The following is a 25,088-nucleotide window of genomic DNA, read 5'->3' on the forward strand; positions in this document are numbered from 1 at the left end:
ACTCCGAAGAACATAAAGGGGAATAAAGATTCTTCTCACCCGAGGACTGGCAAGTTCAAAGAAGGGGGGAGTGTGACGAGATGGATGGGAGAGACTGAGAACTATGAACGAACACCGCCATCCACTGGACCAAAGTAGCTCCCCACTACCCATCAGTCAACCCGGATTACATCGATCAAAGCGAACCCGTTGTGAGCAAGATCAATTTATTTGGCAACAAGTCATCCCAGAAGTTAACAAATGTGGACTCTTGGTTAAAGGGCTCTCTCCCGTGGAATGGCAAGCTAAAGGAGAGTGGGGGGTGTAGAAGAAAGAATCAGGCTGCAAGTGCTGCTTAAGCACCGGGTCCAGAACTGTTGGGGCCGAACCTCCTGTTGCAGGGGGGGAAGGAAACTGACGATGGAGGAGACCCATGACCTGCACAGAGGGGGCGTGGTGGTTCAGGGGAGTATAAGGAGGTTTGCACAGGAAAAGATGGGCTTCCCACCGGAGGGTTGAGTGAGAGAGGACATGCGTCGGGCCGGGAGCAGTGATAGTCTGTTCAGCAGTGTTAAGGGTCAGGTGCAGTAAGGACCCAGGGAGCGTTGCTGGGCATGCAGGTCAGAACACGCCAAGCATGAGTTTGTTGAGAAAGGCTCCCGGCCGCAGAGCACAGAATCAGGATGGGCGTAGTAAAGACCAGCAGGCGTGCAGCGAGACGCGCTCCTGGCAGAGCGTTGCAGTGCGGATATGCAGGTGACGGCGGCAGCTTAGAGGCACATACACCGATTGGAATAGAGCTTTACTCTTCATCTCCACAGTTAGATGGACTAGGGGCTCAGCGGGCAAAGCCAGTGACTGCCCGCTGTCGCCAGAAGTAAGACAGACCGTGTGTTGGGCGAGGACGCTTAAAGACACTGCACTGGCGTCCGCCGGTATCTCATCACCTGTTAAGGCCCCGTCACACTAAGCGATATCGCTAGCAATATCGCTATAACGTCACTGGTTTTGTGACGCAGCAGCAATATCGCTAGCGATATCGCTATGTGTGATACTTACCTCTGACCGGCTCCACCGATGATTATCGCTGATCAAACGAGAACGGCCTGGGCCATTTCTCGTCGTCAGCTTCCTGCTGGGCTTCCTGCTGTGGAGACGAGCGACGCATGGACGCGGGCAGGAGGACATCTTCATCGCCTCGTCTGACAGGTAAGTAGCGACCGCCGGCCACCGCTATGTCGCTGGTGAGATCTGCCTGTTTGGCAGCTCACTAGCGACCACTTAGCAATGCACCAGCGTTCCTGACCGCGTCATATCGTTGTCGGGATCGCTGGTGCATCGCTAAGTGTGACGGTACCTATAGACTTCAAGAGAGTAACGGACAGCAGAACTACGATAAGTTAAACCTGATTTAAAGACTATAGTTGAATAGCATTTATACTGTTTTCCCCCTGTTATCTCCCTGCGAGTTTATCACTGTTAATTAAGTAAATAATAGTTAACCCCTGCTCCACGCCTCTGTGTCACTGCATCCAAGTACCTGTGTTACATAATCACAAAATGCAGTTTTTAAATCAAGGTATTTATTATTAAGAGAAAAAGTAATCCAAACCCACCGGGCCATTTGTGAAGAAAGTGATTGCTGTTGTGAGTTCATTTTTCCCTTCACCATTGAGGTCTGATGAACTTCCTCCTCTGGTGAAGGAAGGTAGTGAGGCTGATTGCCAAACACCTGGGCAGCTAGATGATGACTGGGTGGCTGGAATTGAGGACTGCATATAAGGCTGCCGACGCCCTTCTTCCTGGCTGGTGATTTTCCTGCTGGATTCTTGGAGACCAGTCTGATTCCTGCATCTCAAAGATAAGTTTTTCTGCTCTGCTTTGTACTCTTCAGTTTTGTTTTTGTTTTGCCTTGTTTTTTGGGAGTTCTGCCATCCCCGGCCGGGGGTGAGCTGAATTCCATTTTTGTCTCTGATCTGTTGATCTTTTGCTCTGTCTTCAGAATATACCTGAGTGCTGATATAGTCTTTTGAAGCCTAGCGACTTCAGAGCCTGTTTTTCCTATCAGTCGGTTGGCTCATTTTGATAGGGTTTTTGCGGATGGCAGACAGCAGCTTTCCTATCCTGTCCTATGTAGTTAGCTTGGGCCCCATCATTTGCTCAACCTATCTTTCTATCTGTGTTAGTGTTTTCATCTTGCTTCACTGTCATTATATGTTGGGGGCTGCCTATTGCTTTGGGGTCTGCTCTGGGGCAGTTTAGTTTTTCCCCTTTCTGTCTTTAGGCTATGTAGTTCTCCGGCTGTGATCGAGGGGTCTAGGGCACCGTAGGAACCTCCCAAGGCTACTGCTAGTTGTTGTGGATAGGTCCAGGGGTCTGCAATCCGATAGCTGCCAACCTCTCTGGTTTTTCTGGACTTAGCTGGTATTTTGTTTTTTCCTCCTTCGGTGACTCATCATAACAGATTGCTCCCTAAACCTAATAACTGGTTGAGCCACCCTTAGCAGCAACAACTGCAATCAAGTGTGTGATAACTGGCAATGAATCTTTTACAACACTTTGTAAGAATTTTGGCCCACTCGTCTTTGCAGAATTGTTGTAATTCAGCCACATTGGAGGGTTTCCGAGTATGAACTGCCTTTTTAACGTCATGCCACAGCATATCAATCAGATTAAGTTCATGACTTTGACTAGGCCACTCGAAATAAAAAATAGAGGAACAGCATCCGATCCAGGTGAAAAAAATAGAAAAACTTTATTCTGCCATTTGTATGATGGCGAAATAAAGTTTTTCTATTTTTCCACACGGATGCTGTTCCTCTATTTTTTTCTTTGAGTTATTCATGTCCAATTGGGTCTATGGACTTGCAGCGTGCATCCTGATGTTTATCTAATGTGCTGTCAGCTGCCTTTTCTTCTGTAGGCCACTCCAAAGTATTAATTTTCAGAGGTGGACTTTCTGGTGTGTTTTGGATCATTGTCCTGCTGCATAACCCAAGTGCGCTTCAGCTTGAGGTCATGAACAGATGGCTGGACATTCTCCCTCAGGATTTTTTGGTAGACAGGAGAATTCAAGGTTCCATTTACCACAAGCAAATCTTTCAGGTCCCGAAGCATCAAAACAGCCCAAGACCATCACACTACCACCACCATATTTTTCTCTTGATATGATGTTCCTTTTCTGAACTCCTGTCCCACTTCTACACCAGATGTAATGGAACATACACCTTATGAAAAGATCAACTTTTGTCTTGTCAGTCCACAGAGTATTCTCCCAAAAGTTTTGGGGATCATCAAGATGTTTTCTGGCAAAACTGAAATGAGCTTTTATGTTCTTATTGCTCAACAGTGGATTTTGTCTTGGAACTCTGCCATGCAGGACATTTTTATCCAGTCTCTTTCTTATGGTAGAGTCATGAACACTGACCTTAGCTGGATAATGGCTCTCACAGTGGTTAGCTGGAGTCCCAAAGCTTTAGATGTGGCTTTATAACCTTTTCCGGACTGATAGATCTCAATTACTTTTTTTTCATTTTTTCTAGAATGTCTAGTTTTTGAGGATCTTTTGTTCTACTTTACTTTGTCAGGCAGTTCCTGTTTAAGTGATTTCTTGATTGAAAACAGGTGTGGCAGTAATCAGGCCTGGGTTTGGCAATGCGATTTGAACTCAGCTTCCCAAAGAGGTTCTAAACCACAGTTAATTTATGTTTTAAGGGTGTGGGGGGGATTACTTTTTCACACAGGGCCCTGTAGGTTTGGATTTCTGTTTCCCTTAATTATAAAGTCCTTCATTTAAAAATTGCATTTTGCGTTTGCTTGCGTTATCTTTGTCTAATATTTAAATGTCTGGTGATATGAAACATTTAATTGTGACAAACATGCAAAAGAATAGGAAATCAGGAAGGGGGCTGCTGGTATTTTTTTAAATGTGGCTGCTCTGTCCTCTCCCTGGCTCTCTGGTGAAAACTAAATATCACCAGGTGGAGCAGACTAAATATAGGGTGACCTCAAGTAAAACTGAGTGAAATGGAGCTAACAAGAGTGGTGCTCCCTTTCATCAGACCTCAAAACATTCAACGCAACTACCATTGTAATGCTACACACACACACACACTCTATGCTGCATACAAACACACATTCTATGCTACATACAGACCCACACACTTTATTCTACATGCAAACACACAATCTATGATACATACAAACACACAATCTATGATACATACAAACACACACCTACACTCAAATCTACATACAAAAACACGCACTCTATTCTACATACAAACACACACACACTCTATGCTACATACAAGCACACACACACTCTATGCTACATACAAACGCACACTCTATGCTACATACAAACACACATACACTCTATTCTACATACAACAAATACACACACACTGTATGCTCCAAACACATACTTTCTGCTACATATAAACACATACACTCTGTGCTACAATCACACACATACACTTTATGTTACATACAAACACACACAATCCTTGCTACGCACACACACATACACACATGTGGTAATGGCCCGGATTGGGGCTGGTCCACTGCTTACCGCGACCAGACGACACAGACACCAGACGGAGGCAGATTTTGGTTGCAACAGGTCCGAGTTTATTGGCCATCCTCCTGACGACCGTAGCCATACACCGCATGTCCTTTACAGCTCTCTGTATTCAGGCCCGGGTACGTTCAACTTCCTTCAGTCATAGTGACGTTCCTCGCGGATCTTTCGCTGGGGCTGCCCTAGGCCTATCTACCGCCAGCGCTTCACCAGTCCGAGGTCATCGTCCAATCGGTACCCCCGGGGCCTCGTCTGTCCTGCGGTTCTTTGTGTCAGGGCCACCCCCCTGACTGTCTCTTCCTATCAGTCCCCTGGTCGAGCTCTCCACCGATGTCAGTCCTCTGTACTGAGTCTTCTCCTCCTGAGCTCCTCCCGGGACTAGCCTAGCCTGGAACCCTGTCCTGTCCTATTTATCCCCTTCCTCTGGAATTTCCCTCCTGGGTTCCTATCTCCCCGCCCCCCATGACTAAGCGGTTTCTATAGCCCTAAGCTGCGGTCAAGTCCTGAACTACGCTCCCCCCTGACATCTTGTGGTCAAATCTAGGTACTGCACTCCTTTTCCATCTTCCCCAGCTGTATCCCTTCTGTCTTTGCCAATATCCGTCTATAGTGCACAAACGTCCCTTCTTCCTTCAGTCAAGTCCGTTCGTCAAGTCACCTTCCCTACACACACACACACACACACACACACACACACACACACACACACACACACACACACACACACACACAGAGCTGTGGCAAGGAATGAGAGATTGAGGAAGAAGAGAAAACTGTGAAGATGATGGAAGTACATGTAATGTCAGTGATGATGTCCAGGAGGGATGACCAGCTTCTGAGCCTGGTCTAGTCTCTATGGCAGTGGATTTCTTCATCGGACTAGTCCTGGTTTATTAGCATACGACAATATAGTGAATAAATAGATTTTACAGTTGACTGTGCACTTTTATAAAACAACACACATTACTGGAATAAATGAATAAAGCTCTAAAATGTCACGGAGGCAGTTTCTACACGTCAGAAGACCTGACAGGTTTCCATTAATGTAAACTGAAAAGTATTGTACGAAAGGTCAAGCTGCGCTTGTGTCATCAGATTTAAGCCCATGGCGATAATATCATCAGAATTAGCTTAATTTCTTAGTAAAGAGATGAGAGAAACTTAGGGAAAACTAGAGTTGACATAGAATACACCTTCCATCTGCTGTGGGAACCGCAAGCTGGCGCTTTGTCTTCCTACACTTGACTCATTTTCCTTTGTCTAGGGAGAGTAATGTCTTACCTGGGTATTATTAACCCCTACTGAATTGCACTCAAGTGTATAAAGACAAAACACACCTCACAAAGGTTTGGGCAGATCCAGTTTTCAGGCACTTGAGCAAATTGTAAGTAGAAAAACAGTGTATGATAATATAATTTACAAAAACTAATTCTTTTTGGCACCAAATAGGACACATTTTGACTTTTTCGCCCCTAGGGAGCAGTGATCTCTGTACAAGCCTGGCAACTCATTGAAAATATCAATCTTGTACCAGTACTGCACCATTCCTACCTTTTTTTAAAGATTGATTTCAATTTAAATCTCAGGTTACTAGTTACAAGCTTTTTTGTTTTATGGGTTGGGGGAAGAAAAGCAGCTTTAGAAAGTTGGAGCATTCCATAAGTGTAGAATAACTATTGGTGGGCACATGAATACGTACAGTATAAGATATCAAAGGAGCAATTTTACGTAAAGTTAAAGTGTAACTGCACTTTTTGGTTACTTTTCAGTTTAAAGTACCATGCATCAGGAACAATACTATTTCTGGACATTATATGCACTAGAAGCCACAGAATTTTATATTTGTGTGCCATGCCTTTTCCTTGCCCCAGTTTTCTCACCTCCCCATCTTCAGCAACTTTAATAACTAATGGTTTGATTTGATCCCTCATTGCAGACAGATATGTAGACAGATTTGAGTGACAGTGAATTAGTGCAGGGAGACAAAAAGTAAATTTGAAGATATATTACAAAGTCTATCTTGACTTATGTTGTTAATTTATAAAAACAGACAACAGTGTAGTTACTATCTAAAGAGGGTTGTCCCGGACTTTAACATTGATGGCATATCCTTAGGATAAATCATAAATGTGTGATGGAAGCGTGACACCATGCACTCCCACTAATCAGCTGTTCTCAATGCCAGCGGTGGCTGGAACTGCTCAGTTGCGAAGCTGCTCAGTACAGCTCCATCAACTGTATAGTGGCCGTTACTGGGTGCTACATAGCCGGCAACTATTCGATTCATTAGGGAGCGTATATGCAATACCCAGCTATGTCCACTATTCCCACTATTCCATTGACGGAACTGTGCAGCTTCGCAACTGTACAAGTCCGGTGGCGCTCCACCTGGTACAGCTGATTGGGGGTAGGGAGAAGAGGAGAGAGCACCTGTCGTTGCATCCACCAATCAGACATTAATGACCTTTATTAAGGGTAGACCATCAATGTTAAAGTCCCAAACACTCCCGTAAACTAAAATTGTTGACATGTATACCTACAAATTGAAGATTCAATAAAATGGAGTTTTCATCCTATAAACTTATAAATTTATATTTTTTACTTTATCTATGCTATTTGCCAAACAGATGTCAAATTTCTTTCCAAATTGGAAATCCCATAGAAGTCTTATTGCAGAAATGCATTGCCACTGAAAAGAGCGCAATGTGCAGTGAAAATCCACAGCATAAATTGACATAAAGTGAGAACTGAAGTGGCAGTCAACTTCTCCAGCAAATATTCTCCACAATGTGGATGAAAATGTATCAAATCTGTTTCACCGTTCAGTACTGTAGATTCATGGAGGAAAATCCAGAAAAACATTCCTGACATAAGTATCAATGGAAGATGAGGGAAATGCATGTTTGCATGGAAGAATAAAATTATCAAGTATTTTTTATATATCGCAACATAGAAATCATGTCACATCCAGTAAGCAGTCAGGTGTTATTAGTACCGCTAGTTTATGACCCGTGTATCCTGATTCATCTCTTCATCATCTCATACTGTGCATTAGTGATTTATCAATAATATTGATCACAATGAACATATAAAGCCTTGAAGTACTGTAGCTGTAATGATCACTGGACTGTACCCTTGACCTCCATTATACAGCCATTAGACACCAAACTACAATATGTATTTGTTATCTCTGCTTTAGGCTGCTGGTTACTTTTCTTATCCTTGAAGAATTATTCTGTATATTTCATTAAATTGGGTGACTAAACAATGGTTATAGCCTAGCCTAGTAATATTGCAGAAAACATAAATTCTTCATGTGACATTAATGACTGGATGGGGGGGGGAGATGGTAGAAGAAGAGTTGAGTCACGTTAAGAAACTACTAAACTGGGAATCGGTCCTCAAGTCAATTCCCTTTCTCTTGCTTTTCAAAGTTGCTCTGTCTAGAGGAATGGGTATAGTATCACAAAGGCTTTGCCGAATAGAATAAAGCCAACGGGAGCAGGGACAACTTTTTTTTACTTTTCATGTGGTTTAATTGTTGTCACAAAGTCTAAAGCCCCCTTCACACATAGCGAGATCGCTAGCGATATTGCTAAAGCGTCACCGATTTTGTGACACAACAGCGATATCGGTAGCGATCTCGCTACATGTGACACTTACCTCTGACCTGGCTCCCCGCTGGATATCGCTGATCGCGCGAGAACGGGATGGCCCATTTCTCGTCGTCGGCGGCTTCCTGCTGGCGCCAACGAGCGACTCCATGGACGCGGGCAGAAGACGTCACCCTCACTGCGTCTGACAGGTGAGTATTGACCGCCGACCGCTGCTGCATCGCTAGTAAGATCTGCCTGTTTGGCAGCTCACTAAAGACCATTTAGCGATGCACCAGTGATCCTAACCAGGTCATATTGTTGTTGGGATCGCTGTTGCATCGCTAAATGTAACGGGACCTTAACTCTAATGTTTGATCTCGATACATATAAGAACTTAAAGGGGTTGTTCAGTACCGATGATTAATATTTAAATCGATAGAGGTTCTGTTAGGTATGCTCACAGAGTTTTTAATGAATATAATATTCATTATGTAAACTATGGGGCAGGTCAGGGAGGGATCTGATACTGATGAATCCCTGATCAGAGCACCGCATGAAGACTCCCCACAGGCCGCCCAGGAGCACGAGCATATCATTAACTGAAAACTACAAATAAAGGTTAAAAAACAACCACAAGACAGATTTCATCAACCCCAGGTATCATTGTAATCAGTATAACGGCGCCGACCTGACAGTGTCTGTAGGTTACTGTACACAATCCTGCTGACAGGTTCCCTTTAAGTCATAAAAAGTTGAACATTGACTGTGGAAGGTGCAGACTCATCTGACAATGTCTTGTGCTATTGTTAGAATTTTCTTTTAACCTCAAGTTACCGTGTAGACATTCTTTCTCCCACATTTGTCTGCAATCTACCTAACTTCCATATCCTTCAGTCATCATGTCAATTATCCATTACCTGAATTGTTGCTATTCTGGGTAATATTTGAAGCAAAATAATAAACAAACAGATTAAAGATTTAAGATGCCATTGTTATTAGTCATATTTTTAGCTCTAAGTGGCCACTTATTTTACTGACCTATTCCATCTTGATCTTTCTGAAAAGACGATAGAATCTTAGTTTATTGACCAGCGTGTCATCAACGGATGAAATAGTGTGCGCTTCAAAAGTGATGAGACAGCTGATAAACATGGTGAACTTTAGGCTATTTATATGCATTATATTTATAAAAAAAAGTATAGAAAATTAAGATATTTCCTCTAGCAACATTATTTCAATTATCTGCACTCCAGAAATATTAAGAGAACGTCGCCAATTTTTATTTGTACTCATATAGTAAATATATCCCACTATATATTAAAGGAGAGTCACAAATGTGATTACCATTGACTATGGTATCATCGCATATGTAAAATATATTTGTATTGTTTTTTGATACTTTATCTTAATTTTGTTTGTTAGTTTGTTGTAACCCTTTTTTAAAACAAAGACCTTCTGCTATTGCCCGCGAGACGTCTATTATAAGCAAATTTTATCATTGAATCATAGAATCGTGCCGACCACTGTGCCTCCCCAAACCAGAGCCACGTATAGACCCCTCTACAGAGCCAGCCACAGTGCCCCAATAATAAGGCAGCTCACAAATACCAGTCATAAGGCCTTTGTACACATATAGCTTAGTACTTACAGTTTACAGAAGTAATAAATATGGAAAACAGGAGGTTCCAGTATACATTTCTAAAAACTATTCTAAAAAACGCGGTGATCTTGTGAGTGACTCTAAATTAAAAATCTGTATCTAGAACATACAGTGCAGTAGATAAATGTAAGGATGAAAAATGACCCAAATTTCTAAGGAAAGTAGGTAGAAGAGGTTGAAACTACATCCATGCTTGGTTGGAAGTTTTAAAATATATATACCATCTATAAAGGCCTTACATGAGACTTCCCAGCATTGCCTTTCACTGCTGCTATGGTCTGTGTCGATCAGCTAAAAAAGTGATGAAGTGACGCTGCAGACAATCACTGAGTTCAGCAGCCCTGCTGTTGTAGACAGCACAAGCCGCTATACCCACTGATTGACTGCATCACTGTAAACGTGACATCACTGCGGCAGACAATTAGCAAAGATCGGAGCAACAGCGAGAGGCAGTGATGGCCCGTGGGAGGGTGAGTAAGAGCATTGTTTGTCATGTTTTGGGTGTTTTTGCATCCCTAAGCCTACGGGGAAATAGTCGGCGAAACTGCACACCTTCTCCTTGACTCTAGGGCAAGTGATAATTCCTTAAAAAGTTTATTTTAAGTATTCTATTGAAAAAAATTAACCAATAGTGAGAAAGGTATTCAACAATTACTAAACTGACTAAATTCTGCTCTATGACGTACACTTGTCAATCCATCTTGGTGAGAAGGGCATAGAGGTTTCCCATTTACAGGTGAAAGGCTGCAGTTTTTAGCACATTATGCGTAGATATCAAAAGGACGTTCACACTTCAGATAAGCAAAAAATATGCTCTATTTTTTGCTTATCTGAAGTGCAAACGTCCTCTTTATACTCAACCATCTTCAGTGTTAGACGGTCGGTGGCGGGATCATGGTGTCCATACACCCTGATTCAAAATGTCAGAGGGAAGAATTAGAGTCTCTTTTAAGGCATCTAGCATTCACCCGAAAGTCCCGAATAAAGTTAGCTCTCGCCCTTACAAGTCTGATGCTATATCTGCCTCCCGATGCATTGCATTCCAATAATCCAGGAGTCATCAAAGAAATTGGTAGAGGATACTTACCTCCTGTGCTTTCCACATTAATGTCCAATTATAGATATCCTCATGTAAGTTCTCTTTTTCATGAATACAGGTAACTTTTGATAGAAGAGATATGCAAAATGCCAATATTGCACTGGGTATAAATATGTATTTACTTTTTCCATTGTAAATACATATCCCAAGGAGAAAAAAAATATACATGCTTTTGCAATACTCTTTTGGGAGATGATAATTCTGGATGTGTCTACAGAATATGTAGCAACTAGTGATGAGCGAGTGTGCTTGTTACTCGAGTTTTCCGAGCATGCTCGGGTGGTCTCTGAGTATGTTGGATGTGCTCGTAGATTGTGTTTGTGTCTCCTCAGCTGCATGATTTGCGGCTGCTAGACAGCCTGAATACATGTAAGGATTGCCTAACAAACAGCAATCCCTGCATGTGTTCAGGCTGTCTAACAGCCGCAAATCATGCAGCTACGGGGACTCAGACATAATTTACGAGCACGCCCAAGATACTCGGAGACCACCCGAGCATGCTCGGAAAACTCAAGTAAATAGCAACTTCGCTCATCACTAGTAGCAACTCAATAGTTGCGAGATACATTGTTGCCTGAAGAGACTTTTGTTAGTATGTTGACTTTTCAGCTTGAGAAGTCAAAATCCTTAATAAAATTCACGTTGGGTCTATCAGGTGGCATTTGTGTCAATGGTGGGACAGATCTGTTTCCTTCATGAGTTTTTCTGTTTCTATACCAAAACAAGAAAACAGAAGTCTGACCGTCCACGTGAACCAAGCCTTATATGTTTCTGACTTTAACTGCTTATTCCCATCTGAAATCATGCTTAGACAATTCTCCATTTCACATGTGTATAGGATTTGAGGAATGTGGTCATCTCTGCAAGGCAGAAGCTTTCATATGGGAAAATGTGGTCTTTGAGGGTTTTTTTTGCACTTCTTGTTTACATAATTATTGTATTTCAGAAAACCGCTTTCCAAACTCGGGAAGGAAAGCGTCTCTTCTCAGCAGTTTAGAATTTTATGACTTTTCTCACTTCTGGTATGGGCTCATACTTACTTGTGAGAGACTCGCATGTTCCAGTCCCAGTGCCAGGTTTTCATGCGAGAGACTTGCATGGGAATCGTGCGAGTCTCTCGCAAGTGAGTATGAACCTTAATTGTGAGAATAGTAACCCAGCCTTCCCTTCACTGCTTCATAGCATTTGTGTGTCTGGATCACTATTTTTCGTCCACTTGTTTGTAGCATTTGATTTTTATTTATTTTTTTACCTATGTTGTTTAGAACTTCAATATTTTTATACTTTTAAAGGGAAACAAAACCAAAGGTCTATAATAGCGCTTTTTGTGTGTAATCTGTTGGTCCCTGTTATCTGCTATTTTAGGCAGGTGAGAGACTGAACGTTCTGTTCTTCAATAGATGATGGGTAGTTATCTCAAAGTGGTTTCATTGTACAGTATGTCCAGTTCTGAGAACCTCCAGAAACATTCTCATACATATGAGTGAATGTCATTTACGGCTCTTCGTGAAAGGTCTTGTGTACACAACTGTATTACGCTCCTTACAACCTCCGAGTTGTATGAATCTCTAACATGGCGCCTATACAAGTCCACGTATCCTTGGCATACATCTGCATGCCTATAATGTCATGCTAAGGCATGTGTATACATCAGCTCTCTAATAAAATGCTCTATGGCCTCCATCACACACCTTTTTTTCTGTGTTTAAGTCTATGTGCACAATGAGGATGTTTTGGGGCAGAAACGGAGTTGACACTTCAACTCTTTGAGGAGGATTTTGAGAGTTTGCTTAGTTTCTGCTCAGATTCCAAAAAGACTTTATGCAAATACCCTGATGAAGCTTTTAACATGCAGTTTGGTGGCAAATTGTGTTTTGTGACATTTTGTTTTGTTTTTTTTCTGGCACCTTAGAGGTTCTAAGGAGAAAGTGTCAAACAAATATACCATACCTAGATTCTGCTTTTTGAAGAAAAATAAACAGATCGCAAAAATGCTGCAAGATACCAATAACAAGTTTCCTCTATATGCAGATATTTTTTATTTCACTTTAGTCTCTAAAATCTGAACAGCATTGTTTTGACAAAAAAGGGCAAAAAACACAGCCAGAAGATGCTGTATGTAAAGTGGCCTTAATGAGAAGTTTCATTTTTGTTCCAGAAAATTGAGTAGGACTGGTTGGCATATCATGGTGCCATGTATAATCTTGTCTCCTTGTCTACAGTAAGAAGAAAATGAGCAAGGAAAAAAGATCACAGCCAGCCATTGTTACGCAGAAAGAGCTTTATAAAGCTAACTAGGCATTTCATTTTACTTTGGTGAACACTGATCATACTATGTAATTTATCATCCAGATTTAGGTATACCTTGATGTGGTGGGTTTGCATTTACTCTTTTTTTTTGGCTAACGTGAACATGCTCCTATGCGTTGCATGCATTGCAACTTATACTCTGGGCAGGCTTGGACTGGCCCACAGGAGAATCCTCTGGTGGGCCCCTCTGCAAGTGGGTCACCAACCTCTTATATGAGCAGTACTTGTCACAATATCGCTATGGACAGTCAGGGGCGGCATTTTATTAATGTATCAATCTACCTAGATCATTGTTATATAAATTTGTGATTGTCACATTTGCATGTAGCTGAAAAGTGGGCCCCCAGCGTTGGTTCCTGGTGGGCCCTTGGCTCCCCAGTCCAACACTGACTCAGCTGAGCAGTTTGATGTGTGGTTTTTTTTAATTATTCAGCATTACTTGTAATTTGTGATCTATAATCTAAACTCATGCTCATCTAGAGATTGGAAGTTCAGAAGTCAAGTGGGTGGTCCATCTGGGTAGCTGAGAGTCCTTTCTGTATAGGAGTGCATAGAAAGGCAGCTGTCAATCATATATTAGGACCACCCATTGGACTCCTAAGCCCGGAGTGAACCATGGTTTACATTGAAAGATTACAAGTTATGCTAAATTCTTTTCTACAAAGCTATAAATCAAAATATTCATCTACTCCCGCTCTAGGACATGCTGTTTGCAGTTTTGAACAATATTTTCATTGTGATAGGTTTCTTTTTACATAATTAGAAAACTTAGAAGAGTGATTTGTGCATTAGGGCCCTCCTGTACATTAGTAGCATTAGTATATAGGATATGGTGAGTGATTATCACTCCTGCCCCCTTCTGGAAGTATTAATAGGTTTTATGGGTAATGCAAAACAGTCAGTTTAATATTTAGCTGAAGTTTATGCAGAAAACACGTATTAGAAAATACTTTAATAGATTTGTCATTTAGGCAAACAGACGGCCAAGGTAAAGTGTTTTTAAGCTTTCTAAGTGAAATTGATCATAAGCAGCTGGAAACTGTACTATAGACTAAGGAAATGCTATATCTACCCCATTAACACCTGCATAGTCTCAGCATTGTATTTTTATTGCCATATATAACAATGCGATTTTAAGTCAATATTTATCATCAGTTTTTAGGCGCCTCTTAGGTTTATTGTAAGAAGCCCTGTGGCCGACCTGGATGTACAATTAATCCCATGAATATGGTTTAAATCCAGCCTTGTGTGTTTGTTTAGGAAGGTGGGAGCTGATTACATACACCAGTGCTGCTCTCTCCGGCATATGTTCCCTACTGGCTTAGAATGGCAGCTATTTCCCTCCTACGATCAGGAATGTTTAAACAAAACAAATGCATAATGCGAGTCTATCTCACTCTCTTTCCCACCTGCTTTGCTGTAGTGTGGAGCTTGCATTCAGTGCTTTAGTGATGTTGCTGTACTTATTTTCAACATCTGCAAGCCAACGAGCCAAGGAAAGCTGAAAGGGCAAAACCCTTTAATGCAGCACTTCAGTAATTCTGTTTTTTTTTCCTCCATAGGGCAGTATTATAGTGTATACATTGTTTATTCTTTTTTTGTTTGACGTTCCTTTTCTGTGTTGTTTGCTATTTTTACTTAGTCTTCCTCTCTGGTAAGGTCACCATAATACAGACTACATCTGCCATATTGTCTCTGGCTTTGCAGCGATAACTGAGTCTCATCTCTGTGCAATTGCTTTCTAAAGTCAACAGTGATAGTGAACTGATGTCCAATCACTCACGCTGCAGAACCTGATAAGTTCTATATATGTGATGCAGCTTTAGCCTTTCTCCTCTGCCTCCTGCTTGTGATTGCTTCTCCCTGTCAACTCTTACAAGAGGAAGGCAGGGGGGACAGGCTACATCTAACTGGATGCGCAAAGTAGATTCTGCCCCTTGCACTGATACATATAGACAGGCAGGTTAAGCCAAGGGACTTTTATACATGCAAGTAATCATTGTTGAAGACTCGCCTACTATACATTTGCTCAGTAATATAAAACATAAATTATATCTTCTACATGCAAAGGAACAAAAAAGTAGGTGCCTCATGGGGCGAGATCTTAAAGGGGCCAGAAGGGATTTGATAGGTGATGATTGTATATTGTAGTTCACACAAAGTGACAGACTGACCTCTTGTCTACGAAGGAAATTGTGCACTGAACTAGCATGTACTCAAGGCTGCGCAGGATAAAAGCATTCACAATGTATAAATGCAGCAGATTACACTAGAATATTGCTGGTTCGTTAGCTTTAAAAATGTAGCCGGAGTGCTAGGTTAATAAATAAAGATCATCATTTGTTCAATTTTATGTGTAAACAAAACACTTGACAATGTTTTCTGTATCTTTATTTGTAGTGCTTGTGTTACTCTTTGTTTCCTCTCGCTATCTGATTCCTAGAAATATTTAGCCTGGTATCCCCTGAATTCTATATCACACTTGAGAGCTCTCCATGTCCGTCTGAGTGCACAGATAACATGATGGATGTTCTGGAATTTTTTTGCTCCGAGTTCTAAGAAATTGTAACATATTTGATAGCAGGGATTAGAGATGTATAATTTGTTTTACGATATGTACATAGAATCTTTATTATTGTAATGTCACAACAAGTTATAGCAGAATTAAAAGACAAATCTGTCGCTTAAACTATCCAATGTTCAGGGGTTATTTAAAGCAGATAAAAAGAAAATATGGAAAATAGTGAAAAAAACCTTTGTGATTGTTGTTTTTAAAGCAGCAGAAATCTATAAATCATTCCTTTATTTACCAGGTGTCTCCTTCAGACCTTGAAATGAGTAAAATGCAGCTGCTGATGCCTCATCGGCTCTCCGTAGAATACATGGACGTGCCGTTTCAGAGACCGCGGGCAGTGAGTGCAGTCAGCGTCCTCACCAATGCCATGGAAGGTAAACATCTGTATAATGAGGGGACTGTCAGTACAACTACATTTATAGAAAATGGAAAGAAAGCCATAAGTCAGTTTTGGAATAAAGGGTCCCACTCCCCACCTTCGAAAAAAAAAAATTCCCAGAAAAGTTGACTTTCATAATTATAAATTAATTGGATCAAAGAAGCATAACACCAAAAAACATAAAGTTAAATAGTTTTTTTTTTGTATATGAAATGGATTCCGGTCCAAGAAAGAATGCTGATGGATACACTTCCTACATATAGTGAAGGGTAACAGATTTCTTGCAGTGTAAGGCTAGTTTCACACTAGCGTTTGGAGGAGCTGCGGAGGGATGCAGACTTCCTCCGTGAAGCTCTGCCCACTGCTGTGCCTCCTCCGGTCAGCTCCGCCTCCATCGGCATGCGGCCTGCATACCCTATCTTTAGCATTGGGTACGCAGGCCGTGCCGATGTATGCGGTGACCTGCGCCGAATGCAACGTGTTGCATTTTGTTGCGGTTGCCTCACCATCAAAAGACACATGCAGAGGCTTCCGCATACATCGGCACGGCCTGTGTACCCAATGCTAAAGATAGGAGGCGGAGCTGACCAGAGGAGGTGCGGCAGTGGGCGGAGCTTCACGGAGGAAGTCCGCATCCCTCCGCAGCTCCATACACTAGTGTGAAACTAGCCTAAAAGATCTATTCATTGATAGGCAATTTTTATGGTGCGACTACATCATGCAAAGCATCTTATCCAGAAAAGTATATTTTGGGGTTGTCAGACTTATTGAACTGTCCCATACACATCCACACAAGATGGCTGCGGGTTACAGTTTTTGTCAGATGTTTTGACATTTTTTCAATTAATTTATATTAGACACCTCCAAAAATAAACACATTACAAATCACATGTATCAACAATATCAACAAATGATTATTTAAATGCATACCTTATTTTTTCTGGTGTGTGAGTACAAATGTTTTTAGAAACTATTTAAAAAAAATTTGGAAAAATTCAGGATTTAGTTTGTTATACTTCAGATTGCAAAGTGAGGATAAGGCCGGTTATGAAATGTTGTCCAGGAATAAAACAGAATTTTTTTTAGCCATATTGTAATTCATATTCTATCCATATACCCAGGCTTGGACTGGCCCAGAGCAGTACAGGTGAATTTCCCGGCGGGCCGTTGTGCATTAGTCGCTCTATCACCCCTCTAGATGAGCAGAAGTTGGCACAATACACTTCATTCACTATGTACTGACAAGGGCAGCATCTAATCATTCATGTAGCGATCTACCCAATTTATTATATAGAAGCATAGGTAATTCTGAGAGGGAGGGTAATGTAATATTGGCATGTAACAGTGGGCCCCTAGAGTCAATGTTAATCGTGGCCCCTTGGCACTCCACTTTGACACTGCACTCATCCATGTGTCCTCTGTATATCAGTTTTGTGCATCCATATGACATCCATTTTTATACATCAACAGTAAATGTACAGCTTCCTATGTGAAGAAATGGAATGTAAAAATCAGGTGCCATATGGATGATTCGTATGGGATCCATTTTTTTTTGTCTCAACCAAAAATTGGAAAAGACTAGTGCATGCTGAGATTTTTTTCAAATAGACACTCAGTAAAACTTTCATCTGAACAGCCAAATTGAATAATATTGGTCCCTGTCCTATTTTTGTTCTATCAGATTTCAACACATACAGAATAATAATAATAATCTTGATTTATATAGGGCCAACATATTCCGCAGCACTTTACAGTTTAAATATGTGGTGTCTAAAATACTTTATATATTCAGACTGTTCACAGTGAAGAAAACCTGATCACCGGATTACTGAAAATAGCTTTCTATGTGTAATGGAATACAAAAAATGCAAGAAATACACCAACTGTGACTCTCCCGTGCCTCTCCTCCTCTCTTCAGAAACACTAAATGATATATAAATAATTATAATTAATTATATCAATTATAATATAATTGCATATGAGAGTGGCGTTTTAATTCATTTAGGAATAATAACTATATCTGAAATGAAATGAATTATCATGAGGATAAACCAGAAAATGTCATGCAGACTTGCTTTTTTTAAAGTTTAAAGGTTTGACCAAGGAAAGAACATTTTGATCAAACTATCTAGTGGATAGGCAATAAATGTGGGATGATTGGAAGTCCCACTGCTGGTACCTTCACCAATTACAATGCTGAGACCTTCGCCAATTACCAATGCTGGGACCTTCACCAATTACCAATGCTGAGACCTTCGCCAATTACCTATGCTGGGACCTTCACCAATTACCAATGCTGAGACCTTCACCAATTACCAATGCTGGTACCTTCACCAATTACCAATGCTGAGACCTTCGCCAATTACCAATGCTGGGACCTCCACCAATTACCAATGCTGAGACCTTCACCAATTACCAATGCTGGTACCTTCACCAATTACCAATGCTGAGACCTTCGCCAATTACCAATGCTGGGACCTCCACCAATTACCAATGCTGAGACCTTCACCAATTACCAATGCTGGTACCTTCACCAATTACCAATGCTGAGACCTTCGCCAATTACCTATGCTGGGACCTTCACCAATTACCAATGCTGGGACCTTCACCAATTACCAATGCTGAGACCTTCACCAATTACCAATGCTGGTACCTTCACCAATTACCAATGCTGAGACCTTCGCCAATTACCAATGCTGGGACCTCCACCAATTACCAATGCTGAGACCTTCACCAATTACCAATGCTGGTACCTTCACCAATTACCAATGCTGAGACCTTCGCCAATTACCTATGCTGGGACCTTCACCAATTACCAATGCTGGAACCTTCACCAATTACCAATGCTGAGACCTTCACCAATTACCAATGCTGGTACCTTCACCAATTACCAATGCTGAGACCTTCGCCAATTACCAATGCTGGTACCTTCACCAATTACCAATGCTGGAACCTTCACCAATTACCAATGCTGAGACCTTCGCCAATTACCAATGCTGGTACCTTCACCAATTACCAATGCTGAGACCTTCGCCAATTAACAATGCTGGGACCTTCACCAATTACCAATGCTGAGACCTTCACCAATTACCAATGCTGGCACCTTCACCAATTACCAATGCTGAGACCTTCGCCAATTACCAATGCTGGGACCTTCACCAATTACCAATGCTGGGACCTTCACCAATTACCAATGCTGAGACCTTCACCAATTACCAATGCTGAGATCTTCACCAATTACCAATGCTGGTACCTTCACCAATTACCAATGCTGAGACCTTCACCAATTACCAATGCTGGGACCTTCACCAATTACCAATGCTGGGACCTTCACCAATTACCAATGCTGAGACCTTCGCCAATTACCAATGCTGGTACCTTCACCAATTACCAATGCTGAGACCTTCGCCAATTACCTATGCTGGGACCTTCACCAATTACCAATGCTGGAACCTTCACCAATTACCAATGCTGAGACCTTCTCCAATTACCAATGCTGGTACCTTCACCAATTACCAATGCTGAGACCTTCGCCAATTACCAATGCTGGTACCTTCACCAATTACCAATGCTGAGACCTTCGCCAATTACCAATGCTGGTACCTTCACCAATTACCAATGCTGAGACCTTCGCCAATTAACAATGCTGGGACCTTCACCAATTACCAATGCTGGTACCTTCACCAATTACCAATGCTGAGACCTTCGCCAATTACCAATGCTGGGACCTTCGCCAATTACCAATGCTGGGACCTTCACCAATTACCAATGCTGGGACCTTCACCAATTACCAATGCTGAGAGCTTCACCAATTACCAATGCTGAGAGCTTCACCAATTACCAATGCTGAGACCTTCACCAATTACCAATGCTGGTACCTTCACCAATTACCAATGCTGAGACTTTCGCCAATTACCAATACTGGGACCTTCACCAATTACCAATGCTGGGACCTTCACCACTTACCAATGCTGAGACCTTCGCCAATTACCAATGCTGGTACCTTCACCAATTACCAATGCTGAGACCTTCGCCAATTACCAATGCTGAGACCTTCGCCAATTACCAATGCTGAGACCTTCGCCAATTACCAATGCTGGGACCTTCACCAATTACCAATGCTGAGACCTTCACCAATTACCAATGCTGGTACTTTCACCAATTACCAATGCTGAGACCTTCACCAATTACCAATGCTGAGACCTTCGTCAATCACTAAAGTGAGGATCCTGATGCCCTGTTATTCATCTCCATGGTTAGGACAAACTGTATAGGGTTACCCTGGTTCACATGCACGCTATGGCTCTGTTGTTGTCTATGAGACTAATGGAGTTAGCTGAGCGCTGTACTGGGCTCTTTCCACCATCCCAATAAACAATGAATGGAGAGGATGAATGGGGGATCAAGACCCCCTGCAGTAATGAGAGCTGATGACATGGAAAGTCAATAGCTGCTGATTTAATTGCGTTTACATTTTGTTTGTTCCTCATAACATTCATCCCTACTTACTTGACTCATAAAAATGCGATCAATGACAAATGGATGTTTTGTCGTTTATGGATATATCTTGAGACGTGTTTACTAGTGATAATGTTTGGAAATGAAAATTAATTTGAATAGCCTTTCGAGTAATCCCCCGTATATATTGGCCTTTACCTGAACAATCTGCTATTCAGTTCATTGAAACATTTCTCTGAAAATGATTATGGGGCAGAATAAGCAGCCATTATGGACAGGCCGTGAAGGCTAATTTGTCCTAAATTTGTAAATCAAATATTCAAAAGGTTCATTCGTCAGTATTTCTGGCGAGTCCCATTTAATTGGCCAGTTCATATATTGAAGTCTTACGTGTATTCTACTGACGATAGCCGTGGCTACTTTATCTGGTAGCGATTAAAACCCTGACAGGTCTGTGCATTTGTGAAGAATTTATAAACCAAAACTCCATACATCATTTAAGACTCATAAATGATAAATGAAGTTATAAAAAATATAACTTGCGATAAAAAATAAAATAAAAAAAATCACGCAATACTTGAAACTAGCTGAGTATCACATTACTTAAATAGCAACTCCTCAGAGCAAATGAGTTCTAGACAATATGGGGAAAAAAATCAATATATATAGTTTTTAGTGAGGAGCGAACGTGCTCGGATAAGGTGTTATCCGAGCATTCTCGGGTGCTAACTGAGTGACTTTGGCGTGCTCAAATAATATGTTTGAGTCCCTGCGCTTGCATGTTCATGTCTCCTGGCTGTTCGACAGCTGCAACACATGGAGGGATTTTCTAACATACAAGTGTTTTTTTATTAATGGTCAGTGTTGTATTCGGTCACTGTGTGGTGGTAATATGTGGTCTGGTCATGGTGTGGCAGTATTTATTCCTTGTATGTGGCATTATTCAGTCACTATGTGGTAGTAATATGTGGTCTGGTCATGATGTGGCAGTATTTATTCCTTGTATGTGGCATTATTCAGTCACTATGTGGTAGTAATATGTGGTCTGTTTATGATGTGACAGTATTTGTCCCTTGTATGTGTTACTATTCGGTCACTATGTGGTAGTAATATGTTGTCCAGCCATGGTGTGGTGGTATTTGTCCCTTGTATGTGGTGTTATTCTGTCACTATGTGGAGGTAATATGCGTTCTGGTCACGGTGTGGCATTATTTGTCCCTTGTATGTGGTATTATTCATTCACTATGTGGTGATAACATGTGGTCCAGCCATGGTGTGATGGCATTTGTCCCATGTAAATGGTATTATTGCTCATTTTAAAATATGTATGTGATACATTCCCTAAAAGAAAAATAAATAAAAATATACCTAAAAAGAGTATTTGATGTTTTAACAAATGATTAATAGGTTAGATAGAGTAGAGTAGGGCCCGGTCAAATGAGTCTACCTTGTTGTAGTGGTGGCTTAAAAAATATTTTGGTCAAAACAAAAGATGATGGCTATGTATGTGATGGGAACTGTTAATGTGTGATTGGTGTGAATGTGGTGCAGAAGTGGAGAGGGCGATGGGACTGTGGAATGTTCGACAATGCAGGTGGAGCTGGGGTGGAGCCTGGATTGAGTCTAAAGGGGGCCGAAAATTTTGCCAGTATGGGTCTCTGAAATTCCTGGTGACAGCCCTGTGTTGCGGCTGTCGAACAGCCACGAGACATGCAGCCGCGGGGACTTGAACATATTTTTAGAGCACGCCGAAGACACTCAGTTATCACACGAACATGAGCGGATAACACCTTATCCAAGCACGTTCGCTCATCACTATTAGTTATTGCATGACATATGAGGCCATGTACTGTACATATCTAGTATTGTCTGTCCCTCTAGTTTTGACTCAGGTGTTGAGTCTACAAAACAAAAAATGTTATGTGCCAATTTAGGGTATGATTCTGCACAATTATCGTACAAGGTACTGGAAGATCTATTGACAGGTATAATCCATTTTAGGGAGCTTGCAAACAACCAATATCTTATAATTAGTTCAGTATTTTGCTCCTGTTAGTGGTATCAGCAGGCAGGCAAAATTTCATTAAGAGTCGTGTACTTCAGCTCTGACCCACGATAACGATACAGTTGTGGCCAAAAGTATTGACACCCCTGCACCCTCAGCCTAATACTTGGTTGCACAACCTTTAGCCAAAGTAACTGCGACCAACAACTGTACACTTTGCAATTAACAGGGTGTTAAAAGTGAGACAATGGCCATACAAACATTTTCAAAATGGAAAATATGTGAATTGTAAATGCATCCAGTCACAATAAAAATCATTTTCTATATTTCAATGTCTTTTTTAGAGTTGGAAGAATCCCGACAGAAATGTCCTCCCTGCTGGTATCATTTTGCTCATAGGTTTCTCATTTGGGATTGTTGCACAATGTGGTTACAAATCAAGAAAGGCGTAACATTTGTAGTGATGGATCCCTTTACCGATCTAACCATCACCATATGTATAGTACTTAATACTCTTTTCATGGCTTTGGAACATTACAAGATGACTGAGGACTTTGAAAAAATGCTAGCTACTGGCAACTATGTAAGTAACCCTTCAAATCATTTTTTTTAAATGCAGAATCCAGATGTTTTCTGGTTGTCAATAGGATAATAAGAAGTTCTCAACACAAAGCACCCCACATTCCCACATTTGTGCAGCCATTTGTGCCAGGTATTAACATAAACTGTACCACTAAAATGCTGCAAGTGATTATAAGGGGGTTAAAAGGGTAGACCGGAACTAAAATCTATTTTACTCCTCTCCTAAGCACTTTTCTATTTAATGTCATAATATAATCTCCTTTCTAATATACTGTAATTGAAATTTCCTTATCGTTTCCTCACTACTCTTAACAGCTTTACATTTTTTTTACTACTTCCTCTTTGATGATGCTTTGACTATTCCAGCATGCACTGGGATTCTCAAATGAGTCATCCTTAAGGGCAGAGGCAGTGGTGTGTGTATATATATGTGTATATATATATATATATATATATATATATATATTTGCAACAGGCTGTTTGTGTTCCCTTTATTTTTTTAAGTATATATACACACGTGGTCAAAATTGTTGGTACCCCTTGTTTAATGACTGAAAAGCCACAATGGTCACGGAAATAACTTGAATCTGACAAAAGTAATAATAACTAAAAAATCTGTGAATTCGAACAAATGAAAGTCAGACATTGCTTTTCAACCATGCTTCCACAGAATTAAAAAAATAAAATAAAACTCATAAAATAGGATTGGACATGAAATAGGATTGGACAGAAATGATGGTACCCCTGAAAATAATGTATCAAAAGGGACTTGTTAAATCAGTGGTAACAAAAGAGCCCAGAAAAACTTCTAAACAGATTAAAGGGGAACTTCAAGCTCAAGGAACATCAGTGTCACATCGCACCATCCATCGTTGTATGAGCCAAAGTGGACTTCATGGGAGACTACCAAGGAGGACACCATTATTGAAAAATAATCATAAAAAAAGCCAGACTGGAATTTGCCAAACTAAATGTTGACAAGGCACACGGCTTCTGGGAGAATGTTCTATGGACATCATTTCTGTCTAGGCCTATTTCATGAGTTTTATTTTTTTTTAAATTCTGTGGAAGCATGGTTGAAAAGCAATGTCTGACTTTCACGTGTTCATTTTTATAGATTTTGTATTTATTATTACTTTTGCCAGATTCAAGTTATTTCTGTCCATATTGAGGGTTTTTCTGTCATTAAACAAGGGGTACCAACAATTTTGACCACGTGTGTGTGTGTTTATATATATATAAGCAAACAGCCCCAATCCAAATATAGAAAAAATGGGAGCAGGACTCCAATGAAAATAAGTGACAAAGATGGACTTTATTCACATAGACTCATGCAATGTTACAGCTTCTCATTTGAAGCCTTTTTTCAAGCATTTTGCTCAAGTTCTCAAGCATCCTTCTCAACTTACCTGAGACAGTCTTCAAATGAGAAGCTGAAACGTCGGATGTATCTAGGGAATAAATTCCACCCTTTTCTATATATGGTATTTATATGAACTGTATATGTGTGTGTGTTTAGAACATTAGACCTCATTCAAACATCCATGAGTCACATACAGTAAGTTTTCTATTCGTGTTTTCCGCATGGAGCTGTTCACATGTCCGTGTTGTTTCATGTGTCTGCAAAAAAAAGGAAGGGATCAAAAATCTTGGATCAAAATTATCCATACAAGTCTATAGGTCCTTGAAAATTTCTGACAGCACATAGATGCCATCAGATGCCGTTTGTGAATACAATTGTAATGTATAGCGGAAGCTTTACAGTTTTTTTTGACCAAACACTAATGAACAATTGTCCGAGTTCTTGCGTATGAGCAAAATCACGGACGTCTGAACGAGGCCTAATACACGCGGATGAAGAAT

At 40.9% G+C, this 25,088-nt stretch overlaps 1 protein-coding gene across 9 annotated transcripts in view; it reads left to right on the forward strand.

The window, feature by feature from the left end:
• The window catches only part of LOC141095489 (sodium channel protein type 5 subunit alpha-like), a 524,914-nt gene that overhangs the window by 287,742 nt on the left and 212,084 nt on the right, over positions 1-25,088 (forward strand). For all 9 annotated transcript variants that reach the window (XM_073581518.1, XM_073581512.1, XM_073581519.1 and 6 more), the window contains 2 exons: positions 16,040-16,175; positions 22,988-23,226. In XM_073581518.1, the coding sequence (XP_073437619.1) occupies positions 16,040-16,175; positions 22,988-23,226 (375 nt within the window). The remainder of the gene's footprint in view (positions 1-16,039; positions 16,176-22,987; positions 23,227-25,088) is intronic.

Source organism: Dendrobates tinctorius, unplaced genomic scaffold (assembly GCF_039654945.1).
Source record: "Dendrobates tinctorius isolate UK_male_01 unplaced genomic scaffold, ASM3965494v1 ptg000070l, whole genome shotgun sequence".
In the NCBI taxonomy this organism is placed as follows: Eukaryota; Metazoa; Chordata; class Amphibia; order Anura; family Dendrobatidae; genus Dendrobates; species Dendrobates tinctorius.